The 14,290-nt window shown below is 36.9% G+C and overlaps 1 protein-coding gene and 1 pseudogene across 1 annotated transcript; both read left to right on the top strand.

Annotated features, from left to right (window-relative positions):
- Nucleotides 1-846: 846 nt before the first annotated feature.
- On the top strand, nucleotides 847-1,408 carry LOC120204411 (protein LATERAL ORGAN BOUNDARIES-like). The gene has a single exon (XM_039204506.1). The coding sequence runs from the start codon at nucleotides 851-853 to the stop codon at nucleotides 1,406-1,408; it is 558 nt and encodes a 185-aa protein (XP_039060437.1). The 5' UTR covers nucleotides 847-850.
- Nucleotides 1,409-12,073: 10,665 nt separating this feature from the next.
- LOC120204413 lies at nucleotides 12,074-13,528 on the top strand (annotated as a pseudogene).
- Nucleotides 13,529-14,290: the final 762 nt, after the last annotated feature.

Genomic DNA, 14,290 nt, shown 5'->3' with positions numbered 1-14,290 from the left:
AACAGAAAAGGAAAACCAATCACTCAACTTTTGGTTCGATGGCAAAATATGGATGAAGCAAATGATACTTGGGAAGATTATTCGGTCTTACGAGGGCAGTTTCCTACGTTTGATCCTTGGGGACAAGGCTCGTCTCGTGGGGTGGGTATTGTTGTGGTTGGAGAAGAAAGGGAAGATCGAGGAAGTGAGAGGGATTTGAATGAGCATGAATTGGGGATAGAGGAGGAACGAGGGTTAGGGATTCAGGGAAGTGAATTGGGAATTGAATTGAAAGATAGAAATGAAGCACGAGGGGAAAAAGAAGGGGTGGAAGCAGGCTAAAAACAGAACAAGGAGGATAAGCCCAACCGGATGGCCCAGTACTTGGATAACAAAGAATCAGTTTGTTAGGCAATATGTTAGTAAAGAATGCCAGCTGGCATTTGTTAGATTCCTGTAACAGCCTGTATAAAAATAAAACTGTTGTGTAAACAATATTTCCTTTATGAAATGAATGATGCATTTTCTTGTCTACCTACTCTCTCTTTCGTCTACATTCTTCTCCTAAACCTTTTCTTTTCTTTCAATCTATAACAAATTGTTAGAGATATTGAATCATACACAAAATATACGTTCAGAAAAACCCTAGTAACTATAGATCATATATTCTCGAAGATTGAATCCCAATCCCCCAAGTTAATTACGAAAAAGAAAAGGAAAGGAAAAACTGAAAATATCATGAAAAATATGCAGATGAAGTGTAAATGATGATATAGTTTCTCAAAACCTTTTCAAAATCGCGTCGTTAAAGAACTAAAAATATCTCTGCTGACGACAACTGGCTCTTGTGGATCTGTAGACAGCAGTGAAAATGGCTTCTTCCAGCTCTTACAATTCACCCTGTGCTGCTTGCAAATTGTTGAGGAGGAAATGCACGCCGGGCTGCATCTTTGCACCTTACTTTCCACCGGAAGAGCCCCAAAAGTTTGTGAATGTTCACAAGATCTTTGGAGCGAGCAACGTGACCAAGCTCCTCAACGAGCTCCTCCCTCACCAAAGAGAGGACGCGGTGAATTCTCTTGCCTATGAAGATGAGGCGAGAGTAAGAGACCCGATTTACGGCTGCGTTGGTGCCATCACTTTCCTTCAGAGACAAGTCCAAAGGCTCCAGAAAGAACTTGATGCAGCTAACGCGGACTTGATCCGCTACGCTTGCAACGACATCACAACATCCTTGTCTCAAGCGCCGGGGACGAGCTCATTTCAACCGCTCACTCCCCGTAACAGGTTAGATGAATTTAACAGAAGAAATATTGACAATGAAGGAGGAGGATTCTATCAGGTCCCTGCTGCTCTTCCTTATTCTTTTCCTTGGAATGATACCTCTTCGGGTGATCTCAACGATGGAGGAGGAGAAGGCGGCCTGTGAACTGTTGTGAAATTCGGGTTAATTTCCACCAATAACAGATTCACCTTGAAAACTATTATCTAGGTGACTAGTGTGAAAACGATTGTACTAAAAAATCACCCCAAGGTAGATTCCCAGGAAAGAGGAGGGGTCACAATGGTCCCTCTTAAAACCCACTTTCCTTAGACAGAACTACCAAGACAAGTAATTTTAATAGGACAATAATTGACAACAACTATACCCGACAATAGCTATTAAATAGACATAAAAGAGAACACCAAAATATTTCACTAATAGAGGAAATATTACAAAGAGAGAAAGAATACAAATAGCCTTTAAAATAGAAGAAGGCTTATATTTGTGGGATGATCAACTAAGGAGGAGAAGGGCTTTATTTATAACAAAAGAATTTCCCCTCCTCCTTATACACAACCAATGTGGGACTTTTGCCAAAAACCAACAAATCTCCACCTTGGCAAATTCCACACACATCTCTAAAAAAAAACAAACTTTTAATTTGTAACAATATTGACCAAATCTAAACAATGTTTAAACTTGACCGCAGTTACCACTTTTGTCAACATATCAGCAGGATTCTCAGTGGTCCGAATCTTCTGGATTATGACTCCACCTTCTTCTAGAATCTCTCGTACAAAGTGATATCGAACATCGATGTGCTTCGTCCTTGCATGGTAAACCTGGTTCTTTGCTAAATGAATAGCACTCTGACTGTCACAGTGCACTTTGATGTGCTTTTGTTCCATTCCCAATTCACCAAGCAACCCTTGAAGCCAAATTGCCTCCTTCACAGCCTCTGTAACTGCCATATACTCTGCCTCTGTAGTAGACAAAGCCACTGTTGACTGTAAGGTGGACTTCCAACTGACTGGTGCCTTTGCAAATGTAAACACATAACCAGTAGTTGATCGACGCTTGTCCAAATCACCTGCATAGTCTGAATCACAATACCCAACTACACACTGACCATCTTGTTTGTCCTGCTGAAAGACCAAACCAACATCTACGGTGTTTAGAATATACCGCAGAATCCATTTCACAGCTTGCCAATGCTCCTTTCCAGGATCATGCATATACCTGCTCACAACCCCAATTGCCTGTGAAATATCGGGTCTCGTACACACCATTGCATACATCAAGCTACCAACAGCACTTGCATACGGAACCTTTGACATGTATTCCCGTTCTGCATCATCCTTAGGTGACATGGATGCACCGAGCTTGAAATGAGGAGCAAGAGTGTACTAACTGGTTTTGACATCTCATTTATGCCAAAACGTTTTAGTACCTTCCTCAGATATTCTTTCTGAGACAAACAAAGCCTCCCCAATTTCTTATCCCTTGATATCTCCATGCCTAGAATCTTCTTCGCTTCACCAAGATCCTTCATCTCAAACTCCCTGTTCAATTGAGTCTTTAGTTTCGCAATTTCTGTCTGACTCCTGGAAGCTATCAGCATATCATCAACATAAAGAAGAAGATATATATAGGATCCGTCTTCTAGCTCACGTAAATACACACAATGATCATATTTGCTTCTTGTGTACTTCTGCCCTATCATAAACTTGTCAAATCGCTTGTACCACTGCCTTGGAGATTGCTTCAATCCGTACAACGATTTTTCTAATTTGCACACCATCTCTTCTTTTCAGCAACTTTGAATCCATCTGGCTGAGTCATGTAGATTTCCTCATCCAAGTCTCCATGTAAAATGCAGTTTTTACATCCATCTGAACTAGTTCCAAATCCAACTGCGCTACCAAAGCCAACAAAATTCTGATGGAGGAATGTTTTACAACTGGAGAAAATACTTCATTATAATCAACTCCCTCCGTTTGAGCGTAGCCTTTAGCCACCAATCTTGCTTTGTAGCGGATGTTATTCTTGTCAGGAAATCCATCTTTCTTTGCATATACCCACTTGCACCCAATTGCCTTCTTTCCCTTCGGAAGACTAGCTAGTTTCCACGTCTGATTCTTTTGAAGGGATTGCATTTCTTCATTCATGGCAATCCTCCACTTTTTATGTTCTGAACTTTGAACTGCTTCATTAAAAGTGGCAGGAACGTCATCAATTGCAATTGGTGATGCAAAAGAGACCATATCAGCATAACGAGCAGGTTGTCTAATGGTCCTCTTTCCCTTTCTGAGTGCAATTGATTCATGTTGCTGTGGAGGTTCTTGGGTCTGAACCTCTTCTTCATCTGACTCTTCTTCTACCATAGGAGAGTCAACATCATTTTCTTTACTGGTTGGGACAAATTTGCTTCCTTCAAACTCCACCTTTTTGGGAGTTCCATCTGTCTGCTCCAATTTTTCTGAAGTCACCTTTCTCAACATGGTAGATTCATCAAAGGTAACATCCCTGCTGAAGATTATTTCTTTGTTTCTGGACACCAAAGACGATAGCCTTTCACACCAGAGGTGATCCCCATAAAAATCGCCTTCTTTGCTCTTGGATCCAGCTTTGACTCCTTAACATGGTAGTATGCAGTGGAACCAAACACATGTAAGGAATCATAATCTGTAGCAGGTACTCCAAACCATTTCTCTAATGGTGTTTTACCACCAATAGCAGTCGATGGTAAGCGGTTGACAAGGTGACAAGCATAGACCAAAGCCTCAGCCCAAAATTCTTTGCCTAACCCAGCATTAGACAACATACACCGAACCTTCTCCACTAATGTCCGGTTCATACGCTCTGCCACTCCATTCTGTTGTGGTGTACCTCTGACAGTGAAGTGCCTAACAATACCTTCCTCTTCACAGACTTTCAGAAATGGATCATTTTGTACTCTCCACCATTGTCTGTACGGAGACGTTTGATTTTTCTGCCTGTTTGAGTCTCCATCATCTTTTTCCATTTAAGGAAAAATCCTAGCACCTCATCCTTGTCTTCATTGGATACACCCAAACTCTCCGGGAAAAATCATCAACAAAGGTGACATAATAGTGTGTTCCTCCCAATGAAGTTGTCTTGGAAGGCCCCCATACATCTGAATGAACATAATCCAAAATACCTTTAGTATCATGGATTGCTGTTCCAAATTTCACCCTCGTCTTCTTCCCTTTGATGCAATGCTCACAAAAAGCTAATTTGCAAGTCCGAGCACCCTTCAATAATCCTTGATCTATCAGTAATTTCAAGGATTTTTCACCAACATGCCCCAAGCGCATATGCCATAACCTGGTTGCTTCTGACTCCTGTTCATCAGTAGAAGCTGCCACTGCTGCTGTCCCAACAATTGTACTACCCAGAAAGTAATACACATTGTTTCTTTTTCGGACTCCCTTCATTATCACCAGTGCACCAGAGATAATCCTCATAATCCCATCTTTTGCCCTCACTTCTAAACCTTTTGACTCTAAGGTTCCACAGAGATGAGATTTCTCATTAAATCTGGTACATAATGGACACCTGTTAAGGTTCTGATAGATCCATCCTGATTCCTCAAGCGAATTGAACCAATCCCAAGTGTGTCAAGAGGGGAATTATTTGCTGTGTAGACAATTCCACCTTTTAGTTCTTTAAAATCAAAGAACCATTCTCTATTGGGGGTCATATGGTGGCTACAAGCTGAATCTAACAGCCATGAACTGGAACAGCTGGTTGATGGCGTAGCAGCGAATGCGAAATCTGAATCTCCATCATCATACTCGACCACATTTGATTCTGAGACAGCCTTCCCCCTTTCAGGTTTGCCTTTATTCTTTAGCTTGGGACATTCTTTCTTCCAGTGCCCTTTTTCTCGACAAAAAGCACATTCATCTTTGCTCAATCTGGACTTTGACTTCGATCTCCCTCTGCTTCCTTTATTCTGACTCTTGGAACGGCCTCTAACAACAAGAGCTTCTGCTTCGACACTTGTGTTTTCTTGTTTGTCTTTCTTTCTCAATTCATAACTATACAAGGCAGCAGTTACTTCACTGAGAGACACATCAACCTTCCCATGAAGTAGAGTAGTTTCAAGATACTCAAACTCATCAGGAAGTGATCCCATCAACATCAGAGCCAGATCTTCGTCTTCAAAAGTCACGTCCATATTCATCAGATCAGTCACCAGCTGATTAAAGCTAGTAATGTGATCATTCATAGTGGTACCTGGTACATAGTTGAAGCGGAACAGTCTCTTTTTCATGTAGAGTTTGTTCTGACCGCTTTTCTTCAAAAATTTCTCCTCCAGTGCCTTCCACAATTTACTTGCAGAAGTTTCCTTAGAAAATGCATACTTCTGCTCTCTAGAAAGACACGATCGAATAGTACCACATGCCATTCTATTGATCCTCTTCCATTCTTTCTCCTCAACATCATCTGGTTTCTCTCCTTCAATAGCAATGTCTAGACCCTGCTGAAATAGGGCATCTAGAACCTCGCTTTGCCACATGCCGAAATGACCGGTGCCATCAAAAATCTCCACTGCAAATCTAACATTTGTCACAGCATTTCTTGCCAAAATTGAAGATGAAGAAGCGTCTGCCATTTCTGCTACAAATTCTATTTAATAGCTGCCAATGCAGAATGTCAATTATCCCAAGGAAATTTTTCTGATGTGGAAGATCAGCCTAAGCCGCAACCACAGAGCATACTAAAATAAACCAAGAGCTCTGATACCAATTGTTGTGAAATTCGGGTTAATTTCCACCAATAACAGATTCACCTTGAAAACTATTATCTAGGTGACTAGTGTGAAAACGATTGTACTAAAAATCACCCCAAGGTAGATTCCCAGGAAAGAGGAGGGGTCACAATGGTCCCTCTTAAAACCCACTTTCCTTAGACAGAACTACCAAGACAAGTAATTTTAATAGGACAATAATTGACAACAACTATACCCGACAATAGCTATTAAATAGACATAAAAGAGAACACCAAAATATTTCACTAATAGAGGAAATATTACAAAGAGAGAAAGAATACAAATAGCCTTTAAAATAGAAGAAGGCTTTATATTTGTGGGATGATCAACTAAGGAGGAGAAGGGCTTTATTTATAACAAAAGAATTTCCCCTCCTCCTTATACACAACCAATGTGGGACTTTTGCCAAAAACCAACATGAACAACAAATCAAGAAATTCAGAGCGTATACTATGCTCCATTTAGGGTTTCCTACATGGGGCATATGATCTTGCTGGGATGAGTGTTTCTTTTACATTTTTCAGTGAAAGTTTGGTCTATGGCTAGCTTCTCTATCTTCTGGACTTCCCTTAGTCCGAGCTAGAGATGTCTCGCTTAGCTTTTCTAGTTTTTATTGTTTGCCTGGTGGTTGGTGCAGTAAGACTATCTTCTGGATTTTTAAGTGTGTCATCGGCATTGTACTTTATATATATATTTATGTGCTGTAGTAATTTGAACCTAAATAAGGGTAATAGAAGCCGTATGTATATGGCAGCTAAGTAGCTCTAGGCATGGGTGCATGTGGAGCTGCGCTTCCCCTTCTATCATTGTTCATGCTTAAAGAATAAGTGAAATGAAATAGTTGCAGTGTTAAGGTCCAACTTTAAAGAGGATTCTCTAAGCCTAAGTCTATGGCGTAGTCCTTTACGTTATTTATTATTTACCTTTCTACTTTGTTCTTGAGGACCACCGGGTTTACTTTCTTCCCCAAATTTTATTTATTAATTCATCATAGCCACAGCTCTCTAATTCCCAGCGTTCAACCCCAAGTTGCACCGAGTAAATTAACCACTATTTTCTCGTGTATAGGTTTACATGCTTTTAACAGATGAAATAGCGTTTAAATTTATGTACAGAAAGAGAACCAATAAATTTATGTACATACATATATATATTTGCCGGCTGACCTTCCAGCAATAGCATGTTCCTTTCTTAATATTAAAATGTTGTACTAATAAAAAAAAACCCTATACCTACGTATGAAATAGAATATAGCAGTCGGTGTGTCATATTTTTTTTTTACTTTTTAGTTAATCTTATTAAGAGTATGGACAGAGGGGAAGTTAAGAGTATTTGCTACACTAATACACTATAAACTCATAGACAAAGCCTCACACTAATACGGTATAAACTCATAGACAAAGCCTCTACATTTCCTATACTTTTGTATATTTTCAATATGAATCGAAGTTCTCTAAAGCCCACAGGGAAGAAAAGCAGAAACGTAGGAAGCTTAGGGTTTTCCATTACAATACATGCACCCTAATTTCTGGGTTTTTGCAAGGTCAGCACAGGCAGTGGAAAGCATATGTCGTTATCATAATTAGCTAAGCTATGCTCTTAAAAAGGAAAAGGTCCCGACCTCCACTTCTTTCTCCAAATCGACTAAAGCCGTCGTTTTCAACATTAGACGGAATTAATTCAGGTTTAAAAGAGTCTTGACTTTGGAAAATTCTCCTTAATTTCTTCGACTGTCTAATTCATTTCATTCACGGCCACACGCTTGCATTCATTAAAAACACGACGGTCCATCATTATCATCATCTTCTCTGCTACTCCCACTTTTTGTCAGCGTCTGTTGTAATAATGTACCTTTGCCCACAGGCCACAAAAGAATGCCCAGTATCTCTCATCTTAAAACACATATTTTATCACTATTATAATGCATCTGTATATCTAGGGACACAAGTAGATGATAAGATACTATAGTAATCCAGAAAAAGTAAAGAGTGTCCTCTCGTGGTTTTTTTGCTTCTCTATGATTCACTCGTATATAAATGGAGGAGGGAGTTACAGTGAGAGTCACGTCTTTTGTCCTCCAATTCCACTATTTTTAGTCTTTTGGCCTCATTTTCAGCATTACCACAAGGCACTATTGTGATTTACGAAGAAACAGTGAGTAATAATGAGATGATCAATTAAAGCAACGAGTGCGATAGTTGGAGTTGTAGTGGTACTGTTGGGAGTAAAGCTTATTATCTGCGGCTGCTCTGCAGCTTTGCTTAGCTGAAGAATGAAAAAGTGAGTACTGAATCGAGAATCCAAAAAACCTTACCCCATCAATCTCTCTGCAAAACGTGAAAAAGAAACAAAGAGCCGGTGAAAAATGACAGTGGGTTTAAATAAATTAAAAGTGGGAAACGACAGGGTGTGCGGGTCCAATTGATTAAACGAACACAGCGTATGCCCCCCCCCATCCATACAAGGAACTCTTACAGATGTTCTTTCCCGACAGGGAGGGTCTCATCATTTGTATCTTTTAGGTTGGATGTTCTTGATTTTCCAATACACTGATCTCATTATTTGTTGGGATTTGGGAATCTCCTTCCCTTCCTGCATTTGCCTATCCAGATTTTATATTTATCCACCACACTCAACACATGATCCATTCCCGAATTTTGCTCTTCAATCACTTGCTGCATTTCTCATGGACAATTTCGAAATTGTTCAGGAATACGTTAATGACATTGTAAAAAATTAAATTAATACAATTTTTTATTTGTAAAGTTTCTGTGAAGCTCACTACTTCAGCTTCCAGTATTTTGTCGGCTTATATCTGCCAATGATGACAGAATGAGCCCATCAAAGATAGTATGTGTGAATGATGAGATATGCACCGGAAAAAAATTATTCATCACTACCATTTGCCTTCAAACTATTTCCTATTAATGTCACAAAAATGTATTATCAATTTTCTTAAATTAAAAAAAGGAATTGTTCAATTTAAATATCAAATATTTTTCTTTTATAATTTTTGTTAAAAAATGAGGTTTTTAAGTAAAATGTGACTTCAAACTAATGATTTAAGTACGCATAATTTTATAATACAAAGATACTAATACATCTCTTGAGACAAATTATTGACTAAAAATTGATATTTGAAATTCACCATGGACATATTTCCTCTTAAAACTTATTAATGAAATAATATCATTTATTTTAATATAGTAATATCATTTGACATGTTAGCAATATATTGTTATACCATATTTAAATTTTAGTCTAGAATTAACAAATTTTTACTATAAAAAATTTTAGTCATATTTTTACTATAAAAAAATAGTCTAGAATTAGCAAATGTTTACTATAAAAAACTGCTTTTACGTATATTTATAGGGGTCAAAATTTTAAATTAGCCCATATAATATGAGTAAGTTGTAAATTAGTCCTTACACCCCAATTTATTGTACTTTTCATGTTTTAAGTACAAGTAGATTTAGTTTATGTTCTTCAATTTTATCATTTTAAATCTTATAATTTAGTCGTATTGTCTTTATAACATCAGAAAAAAAATAAAATTTCAAAAAATTTTAAAAGATAAGAATTAAAATTAATCAAATTAAAATATAAGAACCAAATTAATAATTTACATATAATACATGTACTAATGGTAGAATTTGACATATATAAGTGTCTATTATTCATATCAGCGATAATTCTTGGACAGCGTGTAAAAGGACAAGACGCAATCTTCCAACAAATCCATTTGGAATAAATCATCAAGAATAAAGATTTTTTCGGCGGCCGTTTGTAAGAGATCACTTTATGAATTGTTTCTCTTTGAGTTTATAATTAACTCATCCACGCAATTAATTAAAACTTAAAAGGAATATGCTTCATTATTTATTTCACAATCTATTAGTTTATGGATCGCTTCCAATTTCTAAGAGAGCCTAAAATGCTCCAACATTGTCACTTGTACGTCCATGATAAATTAATACTGCTATTTATGCAAAAATTCACAGCATTTATCTTTATATATATATATATATTATAAAATAAAATTTATTCATAATATTTCGTACTTATTGATAATATATAATAATTTTGTTTGAACCTTACCTGCATAAGATATGATGCTGCCAATGCATCGTGACTCAAATCTAGCGTGCATGCTTTTCAGAGTTTCTTAATTGAAAGAATCATCAACTTCCTTGCTTCTAGATGCGCACCATTAATGAACCCATTTTTCTTTTCTCAGAACAAAGATTTTTCTTAATTAAGAAAAGAAAGAAAATCTGTCATGATATGTTATTATTAAATCAAAGCATGAGGGCTTTGAGACACGGCGGGTACAAAAGATACGTAGCGAAAGAGAAAGGTGACGTGTTGGTAAATTTGAGTTTGTAAGTTTCTTTATTCTTTAGTTTACATATAAATTCTTTGGTATAATATTATACTATATTTAAAAGTTGAAAGTGTTTGTTTTGTAAGATTACGAATGATGATGGTCATCATGTATGTCATGAGATTATAGGTTCAAAGAATTGCTGTTTTGTCGGATGCATACGTATTCTTTCAGCAAAGAAGGAATTGCACCTCGACACCATTAGATTGTAAGAATATGTACATAATATAGTTAAATTTCAAGATCAAAGTTTAAATCATACCTGTTTCGTTCTTTTCTCTAAGTTTATAACCAAACAAACAGTGTGATATGAACAATATATTGGTGCTTGGAAGAGTGAGTTGAGATCTGAGGATAAGGAATTAAGTTAATTAACATTGCTCTAATCATATGAGAGAGCATAAAGTGTTGATTTCTCTTGGAATATGGGCAGGGTTTCGATTTGGGAAAGTGGGCTGCCCAGTGGGCATCAACCATAAAGCTAGCATCACTTTCCTTTTCCTCTCTCTCGGCGTAACCTTCCATCCATTGATTACAAACAAATTAAACACCATAACAAAAGCACCATTCAGCATGCAAAAGACTCGTATAATTTAAAGAAATTAATTATTGTCGTATCTTACCACTTTTAAAATTATAATTGAGGATAAAATACATAAATGACAACTTAAGTAAATTATCAAATTATTTGGTTCACTATCCACTCTTTTATCACTTCGTAAAGCGTCTCATTCGACAGAGACAGAGTTTTTTTTTATAAAGCTTATTGGGTTTTGATTTGGTCGTCATTCTTAACGAAATGTTTTATTTTCTTTGTATATTTATGTTTAATATTTTACTTTTGTATAAGTATTTTGGTGATTATTATCTCCAAAATTTTCTCTATATTTTGATGCGTTGTAATTTTGACTCCTTCTAATATTAATGAAATCTAGATGTCATTGTACAAAAAAATTATAATTTAGGGTAAAGTACACAAATGATCCCCGACCATAGGGTGTTGCTTGTTGAGTCCTTCAAATATTAATAAAATGATCTATTGACTATAGGGCATTACTTTGTTGAGTCCCTCGACTATTAAAAGTTACAAAATTGCCACTCGACTATTCATATGTTCCAAACTCTTCATTTTTGTTGAAAAAAATGACAATTGTCTAAGCTGGATGTTAGTATGCTAACTAGGATATAATAATCCTTTGGGATTCTGAGATTACATTTTATCATATCTCAGTCAACATGTTAACGTTCAGCTCATAATGCATTCATTCTTTTAACAGAAAATGACGAGTTTGGAATATATGAATAATCGTGTGACTATTTTGTAACTTTTAATAATCGAGGCACTCAACAAAGTAATATCCTATAGTTGATACCATTTTGTTAATATTTGAGGGACTCACAACACCATAAAATCGGACATCATTTGTATACATTACCTTATAATGTACTACAAAATTAAATAAATTATTTTAGAACTTATAATTATAAATAAAAACAATATATTTTTATGATTGTTAGCATAATGAGTTAGTGAGCATCAAGAAGGTTGTTAGCAGCAGTTAAGGCTGTTAACAATTAGTTACAGAGTCTGTTAGACTATAACAACTATGGGAGTTGTATCTAAACAACAGAGGGGTTGTAAACCATGAATTGTATTCATTCTCTATTCAATATACAAGTATTATGTGTTTCTTCATTAAATACTCAACATGGTATCAATCGCCATAAGTTCTTAGAGCCTCTTGTTTCTTGCTGCATAACTCAGGGCTTTCTTGTCAGTTCATCGTGCTTGTTGGCGTAGAAGATGGTTGCTCAGTGGTTATGGTATGGTGTTTCTATTTGATTAACGGATGTGGTTGCTGATCTGAATATGGATCTTCGTCGTTCTTCTTCTCAATTATCGATTTACTTTCTCTATCAACGTCAATGGTCTGTTAGTTTGAATCTATATACTCTAAATCGTTGTTGCGGTTGTTCAGATGTTCTGTCATAGCTGTTATTTTAAGTCATCTATGTCTAGTACTTCCTCTAATGTACCATTATAAGGTTCTTCTACATTCTTGCTTGGTGTGGTCTCCGTTCGTCATAACTAGCAATATTTTTGTTTGCTTGGCCTTGTTAGTGATGTGTTGCTCAAATTGATTTATGTTTGCTGTGTGAATATTTCTTCTCGCTTGCGCGTATCATCTGTTTGTTGAATTGCCTGACCGAGCCACTCAGACCAGTTCAATTCATACTGATTCTCCAAGTGTTTTGGAATATAGTCAACAGCTTCCGCTGCATGGAGTTCGTTGGCTCTATTGTGACTGCATTTCCGTCTTGAGCAGCAGATTATGTTTGAGATCTTCAATGTACCTACCATGTACGTTGCCATCCAGGTTGTTCTTTCCTTGTATGCTAGTGGTCGTACTACAGGTATTGTGCTGGATTCTGGTGATGGCGTTTTTCATACTGTGTCAATCTATGAAGGATATGCCCTTCCACATGCCATTCTCCGTCCTGACCTTACTGGTTGTGATCTCATTTATGCTTTGATAAAGATCCTTACCGAGAGAGGTTACATGTTTACCAATACTGCTGAACGGGAAATTGTCTGTGACATGAAGGAGAAGCTTGTTTATGTTGCCCTGGACTATGAACAGGAATTGGAGACTGCCAAGAGAAGCTCTTCTGTTGAGAAGAATTATGAGTTGCCCGATGGACAAGTCATTACTATCAGAGCTGAGAGATTCCGTTGTCCTGAAGTCCTCTTCTAGCCATCTTTCATAAGTATGGAAGCAGTTGGAATTCATGAAACTACCTACAATTCTAGCATGAAGTGTGATGTAGATATCAGGAAGGATCTCTATGGTAATATTATTCTTAGTGGTGGTTCAACTATGTTCCCTGGTATTGCAGACTGTATGAGCAAGGAGATCACCGCCCTTGCTCCAAGCAGTATGAAGATTAAGGTCGTTGCACCACCAGAGAGAAAGTACAATTTTTGGATCGGAGAATCCATTTTGGCATCACTCAGTACCTTCCAGCATATGTGGATTTCCAAGGGTGAATATGACAAGTCTGGTCCATCCATTGTCCACAATAAGTGCTTCTAAGTTTTAAGTGCATTTTGTTGTTTCTATCTCAAAGTGTCATGGGACTTGAAAGCTTCATAGCCAAGTGTCCATGAAAAAAAATATATGTCAAGGAACCTTGTAAAAGAGGATGAAGAAGAAAGAAATGAAGGTGGATAAGAAGAATGAAATGAAGGATTGTCACTTTCGATTCAAGTGAACGGAATGAAGCATTGGCACTTTCAATTCAAGAAGAACAAAATGAAGCATCGGAACTTTCGATTCAAGTGAACGGAAGGAAGCATCAGCACTTTCGATTCAATTGTTCATCTTTTCATCAAGAAGGTTGAATGTTAGAAATTAGTTGTAATTAGTTTTTAGAGCTTGCTGTAATAGTGTGTTCAAGGTCAGAAGAACAAAAGAAGAAGAAATAGAGGGAATGTTAGCATAATGAGTTAGCGAGCATCAAGAAGGTTGTTAGCAACAGTTAAGGATGTTAACGATTAGTTACAGAGTATGTTAGGACTATAACAACTATGGGAGTTGTATATAAGTAGCAGAGGGGTTGTAAACCATGAATTGTATTCATTCTCTATTCAATATACAAGTATTCTGTGTTTCTTCACTAAATACTCAACAATGATTACAACTGAAAAACTCATAAATGATATATATATATATACACTCAGGGGCGGACCCAGGACAAAAATTCAGGGGCTGCACAAAAAAATTCTTATAAATTTTTTTAGGGGTTGCACAATATTAAAGGTGACACTTGTATTAATTAAAAAAAATTAGAAAAAATTAAC

The sequence above is a fragment of the Hibiscus syriacus genome, unplaced genomic scaffold (assembly GCF_006381635.1).
Source record: "Hibiscus syriacus cultivar Baekdansim isolate YM2019G1 unplaced genomic scaffold, ASM638163v2 tig00010888_pilon, whole genome shotgun sequence".
NCBI lineage: Eukaryota > Viridiplantae > Streptophyta > Magnoliopsida > Malvales > Malvaceae > Hibiscus > Hibiscus syriacus.
This window is presented reverse-complemented; position numbering and strand designations above follow the sequence as displayed.